The 6,233-nt window shown below is 39.9% G+C and overlaps 1 protein-coding gene across 1 annotated transcript; it reads right to left on the bottom strand.

Moving 5' to 3' along the window:
• Positions 1-2,806: 2,806 nt before the first annotated feature.
• Positions 2,807-3,199, bottom strand: LOC104807141. Its single transcript, XM_010532262.2, has one exon. The coding sequence runs from the start codon at positions 3,147-3,149 to the stop codon at positions 2,940-2,942; it is 210 nt and encodes a 69-aa protein (XP_010530564.1). The 5' UTR covers positions 3,150-3,199; the 3' UTR covers positions 2,807-2,939.
• Between the last annotated feature and the right edge of the window lie 3,034 nt (positions 3,200-6,233).

Raw genomic sequence — 6,233 nt, 5'->3', positions numbered from 1 at the left:
TTGTCCTAAGATTTCTCTTCTGCAACATGTACAACCATCCAGGAAGCTTCCTAAAATGCTCTGCAGGATCACCTCGAATCTCACTTTCAGCTTTGTGCTTCCCTCGTAACGCCGTCAAATATGTTACGGTTGTGTCATACTTTGCTTTTACACGGTCTATTATTTCATGTGCAGAAGGAGTGCTATCATGTTTACCGGGAAATTCATCCTTCAAATCATCTCTAACCAATTTTTTTGTGCCTCTCATACTTTTGCTTGATTCGGAAACGGGTTTGCAATTGTGAATGGGGATTGTGTTTTCTTACACTCCAATGCTTCGAGTTTAAGATCAATGTCGTATGCAACCTCCAATTACAGCCGGATCCGGCAAATTGGCATCTTATTTCCCATAACTTCTTATCAGACCTCATCGTAGTATACTTAAAATGAGCCATAGCTGCACCCTTTCGAACATATTCTTGCGCTACTTCCTTATCGTCAAACTCATGACCAACTCTTATATTTAATCCATCACTGAAAGTGAATACAGAATCAGAAAACAAAGAGTCATCCACAATCAAAAGCTCCAAATCATCACCATCACCATCACCATCATCATCATCATCATCATCATCATCATAACCAACATACTCTTTCACTGTAACTTCTCTAAGTCCACTTGAATGTTCACTATCAGAAAGATGTATAACTTCTGGCACATTATTACTCCCAACTTTATTCTTAAAATTTGGGCTCAACATAAAACAATCGTCATAGTCTACAACACCTTGTTTCCCATTTCCTCCAACAACACTACTATCAACAGGAATTATAGCCTCTTCTTCAACGTTTTCTTCAGCATCAATTTTCATACGTAACTCTCCTATCTCCACATAAAGCATACCTCGCAATCCATTTATTTTATCCAACAAATAAATATGAACGTGCTTGTCATTCCATACGTAAGTCGGCTTTCTGTTTTCCTTGACATTTGGCAAATAACTTAACCTGATCTCCGTTTTATCTTTCTCCACCTTCATCTCAACACATAACTCTCGAACAAGTTCACTGTAAGTTACCTCACAGAGGGGCAAAAGAACAACAATCTTTGATTTTCCATGAACTTTTCTTCCCATTCATAGTCTCCATTTTTATTCAATATCCACCTACCATCATACAGAAAGTATACAATTGTCGATCTCTCATCTTGTCCGTCCATCGTAGCTGTAGAAAGCACAAATACAAAATGCAGATCAATTCAACTATTCTGGACTATGTGACCATGTGACCATGTGAATATAATACCATGTGACCATGTGACCATGTGACCATTATTACCATTCTGACTATTCTGGACCAAGTGACCATGTGACACTGTGACCATGTGAATTCCTCACCCTGTAACCATTATTACCAATCCTACTATTATGAATCATGTGATCATGTGACCATGTGGACATGGTACCACGTGACCATGTGGACATGGTATCATGTGACCATGTGAACATAGTCTCATGTGACCATGTTAATATAGTACCATATGACCATGTGAAGATAGTACCATATCATTCTTGAAACCTATGACAACCGTTATTCTAATGAGCCTGACTAATGTCACCATGTCACTTTGTGATCATGTGACCGTGTGACCGTGTGGCCATGTCACCAACTCCTCTCTACTGTGACCCGACATTTGTTTATAGTGATACTCTAGAAACAACATCTCAAACCCAGATCCGAACCGGATCTATGACTATACTATACTATAAAAGATAAAACTTCAAAAACATCAACAATTAGAAGAAAAAAGGTAGAAGAAGCATCACTGTTCAATATAAACACCAACAACCATCAATGTGGATGAAAAAGAATAAGATTTTCACAATTGCTTACCTATTTTCAACTTCTTCGATAATTTCGCACTGATTTTGTTTTGATTTCTAACGATTTTGGAGAAAAAATCGAAAGATTCAGAGGTGAGAGAAAGTGTAGGAGAGAGAGCTCAATGTCGACGAGGGAGAGAGAGGCAGGAGAGAGAAACTGGAAAGAGAGAGGAGAGAGATAACTAAACCCTAATTTTTGGGGAGATTTTTTTATTAAAAAATTAAATACAAAAGGATATTTTAGTTATTACTTATTGGAGAGGGTATATTAGAAGTTGGATTTTTTTTAAGGGAAGAGTATATGTGGCTGTTGATGTAGCACATTAAAGGTATAACGGAAGTTGCCCCGTTTGTAGTTATAACATTGTTTGGTAATATCGTGGGATGAATCGAAGTTATAACGTATTTTTTAATGTGTTTAACAAAAAAAAGTAATGATTTTATGTTTATTTTAAATTTTGGGACTTAAATTAAACTATATTTATAATATATTTCTATCGTTTTACGTTTTCATAATTTAATCATGAAACTATATCATCAATTTATTACTTTTTTAAAACGTATTATTGATCAGAACCGTAGCAATACACGTTTTCTTACAACGCCAAAAATATCGTATAAAAATAGCCTATTATCGAGTGAACGAAATAATTTAGATTGGGCCCTGGACCGCAGTGAGTACGACTTATTTTAATATGGACTCAGTCAGTCTCCGAAATGGGCTAAAAGCCCAATTACACAAACGCACGCCGTGTAGTTTTTGTTTCCATGAATGCAAAACGGCACGACCTTGGTTACCCAAAATTTGAAAAAGAAAAAACATGCAAGATCCATATTTCCCTCCTTAAACATAAAGTACGATTCAATCCAATGGTCTTTCTGCCTATACCATCGAAGCACAGTATTTTTTTTAGAATCAAAAGAAAAAAAAAAGCACAGAAAAAGACATAAGAATCCAAAAACAAGGATCCACACGACACTACATTTGATCATTGTCATCAAGTGATTGAACTCAATCACAATTAAAACATATTATTTTTTATTAATTTAGATCAAACAGAAACGTAGTAAAGAGTGCTAAGAGACGTAGATATGGATCTTGACGGCGAGGGTGAATACGCAAACGAGGGCGAAGTAGAGAAGCGAGTGGACGATGACAGCGGGCGCACTTGTCTGAAAATTACCAAACTCGACGCATCTATTTCGTCCCGGCAGCTGAAACAGAAGTCCCGGCGTTAACAATACAAACAATATTACAGCCACTAACACCGGTCCCCAATCCGACATGATTTTATGTATGTGTTTCCTAGGGTTTTTGTTGCAGTGATGATATTTGGGATGAGGAGGAAGAAAGGTAGGATTTGATTTTATATGGCTAGGAAAAGTGAAACGGGGAATGTTTTGATGATCTGTGAGGTGTGTGGGGTGGAGGGTTGGTCCATGAAGTTACCGTTTGATACGATTCTATACGTATCGGCAAAGTTTTTTTTTCATTTATTTTTTTTATTTTTGTTTCACCTTTTTAGGGTTTCTATGCAATGGGTGTTCACTAAAATTTCAGCTTTTTTTTTTTCTTCATATGCATTTATTGATTGGATTTATAAGATTCTGATCAAGGTTAAATGGAAAAACTAAACTTTAATTATGAATTTCGAAGATTTTATGCAATAGAAAACGATCCAAAATAAATCTATAATAAACTCCAAACGATATAGGATAAAAATAATAATTTGATTCATATCCTTGTGTGTTAGCAAATCTCGTTTTATGAAAAAAAAAATTTAATACTTTTGACGTGAGTTATTTTTTGGTAATTTGGTATCTTGAATCGAAACCTAAATTAATCCTAAAAATCAAAAAAATCTATATGAATAACCTTTTTAAATTCGTATTTTGAATTCTGGACGGGACAAACGTGAAAACGCTCTATGTTCACCAATTGAATTGACCAAGTTTGAGTCTATCGATGAGAGTTAATTAGTGATCAAAGGCTTCAACTATTCCTGCAACAACATGAAAATTTAATATATTAATATACCTTCATTATGTGTATATATTTTTAGCTCTAATTAATAATAATCGATTCTAAATCAGAGTAAATGAGCATCCGAGTTTCGGATATTCCACGAATATAAAAATGCAGTATCTAAAAAACAAGATATTTTTATCCATGTTAGGTTCCAATACACGTGGTGGACCACTCCACAAGTTTGCACCGGAGATAAATCTCACTAACCTAACATATGCTTTAATAATAATCTTCTAAACATTATTGAGGGAAAACCAAATCGGTAGAGAGAGAAAATCCTCCTCCCTCTCTCTACCTTTCCTTTTTCCATTCTCACCAAAAAATCCCTAATCGACTGCATCTTCTTCGTCGATCCCGGCCGGCGCCATCGCTGACCAACCATCACTAGCTCCTGAATGCCTCCTCAGCTTCGGTCCAGCTCAGTTCCGCCCAAATCGACCCAATCAAAATGTCTCCAACCCATTCTCCCTCCACCACCTCCTTCACACCTCCCCCGACCTTTGGCTCGTCCCACTGACGCGGAGGTAAAATCCAGCTCCACCCAAACTCTTTCCCGCAGCTCCTCTCTGCCTTCCTCGATAACTCGAGCAATGGCACCATCATCTTCACTAGGCAAGCGATGGGTGTTGCCCCGCACCATAGCGGATTCCTCTGCTCCGATTCCACAAACGAGCTCAGCAACAGCTGTCATACCATCTTCTCCTTCCCAACCAACGGATGGAGGCCATATAAACCCAGGCTCAACCTGGAGCAAAATCCTGCAATCTTCACTCCGAACTCTGAAGAAGACAGGTAATCCAACAATACTTCATTCGAGTGTTCCCTCCGTCGATATCCCGACTGAATCTCTGACAAACTCAGCAGCCGAGTGGAAGGACTTTCTCCTCGGACAGTTTTACGGAATCCCATCCTCGATTGGTAGAGTTATAGGCTTGGTTAATGCCCTGTGGCCGAGGAAAAAAGCCAGAGTGAAGGACCAAGACCTAGGGAAAGGCACTTTCTTGTTTAAAATGCCGGACGAACCAACAAAAGTTACATGCGCTAGGCCGAAATATATGGTATGTGGGTTCCTGCCCCATGTTCGTGTTGCCATGGACTCCAAACCATAATCCATCCAAACCTCCACTCACGTCGGTGCCGACTTGGGTATCATTTAGCCAGGTTCCGTACCAGTTATTCACAAATGACGGGCTAAGTAGAATTGCTACATGCATTGGAGACCCTCTCTATCTTGATCGTGCAACAGCCAACAAAGAGAATGTAAACGCAGCAGTGAGGATCTATATTGAGGTTAACCTCCAGAAGGTATTACCCAAGGAGATCAATGTCAACCTCCCATCGGGTGAATCGCGCTCTATTCTCGTCAACTACGATTGGCTTCCTCCCAATTGTAGTGTCTGCAGAGAAGTCGATCATACATGATCTCATTTCTACCAAAATCCGGAGGCCAGGCAGCCTGTCAAAGGTCCGAGTGCTCACTCTCGACGTGGTCGACTGGTTGCCAGTAGGTTGGAACGGTCTAATCCACCAACCCTGGAAACTGATCACTCTGACCAGATCAGTAGTAAGCATCAACCTCAGGCTCAACTTGTTCCGGAAGTCTCTCCCACTAGTCAGCCTCAATCTCTTGGCTCGACCCTCCCTGATTCTGTTGATCAATCCATGAAGGAACCAGACCCTATCATCCACCCTATGGACTCTGATGACTCGCTCTGTGATCCTATCTCTGTTTCTGATCCCCATCTGCAGACGGCTATGGCATCTCCACCAGCCCTCCAAGTAGCTCAGATTACTAATACCTCTACCCCCAAGCCAGATTCTCAGCCTCTACCCGCACAATCTAAAGTGAGGAAAAAGGAGAAAGGCAAAGGCAAAGGGAATAGAGGTGGTCGAAAGGCCACGTCGATCGCCTAATTCAACAAGGGACCCATGTTTTTTGTTCGAAACGTAAGAGGTATAAATGCCAGACGGAAACGGGTTTTACTTCGCAAGTGGATTTTGGACAATAACTAGCGGGAGGTATTATCGAGAGTCATATCAGAAAGGAGAATGAAGTTAGGATCCGAACAGCCATTCCCCCGGACTGGCAATTTTATTGCAATCATGAAGATGATAATTCAGGCAGAATATGGATAGTCTGGCACCCCTCGGTGAGTGTTCTGATCTATGAATCATCGGCGCAGGCAGTAACTTGCAGAGTTCAGATGCTAAGGGACACTATAACCTTCACTGCTACAGTGATTTATGGGAAAAATCAGCCGCAAGACAGAATAAACCTCTGGACTACTCTTCGCAACCTTAGTGCTTACCCTCCCCTTGTAAGATCTCCTTGGCTAGTGGTG

Source organism: Tarenaya hassleriana, unplaced genomic scaffold (genome assembly GCF_000463585.1).
Source record: "Tarenaya hassleriana unplaced genomic scaffold, ASM46358v1 Cleome128, whole genome shotgun sequence".
Lineage (NCBI taxonomy): Eukaryota > Viridiplantae > Streptophyta > Magnoliopsida > Brassicales > Cleomaceae > Tarenaya > Tarenaya hassleriana.
The sequence above is the reverse complement of the archived record's forward strand: the minus strand, read 5'-3'. Positions and strand labels throughout refer to the sequence as shown.

Coding starts and splice junctions, on each gene's coding strand:
- LOC104807141 (XM_010532262.2), bottom strand. CDS start 3,149: ATGTCGGATTGGGGACCGGTGTTAGTGGCTGTAATATTGTTTGTATTG.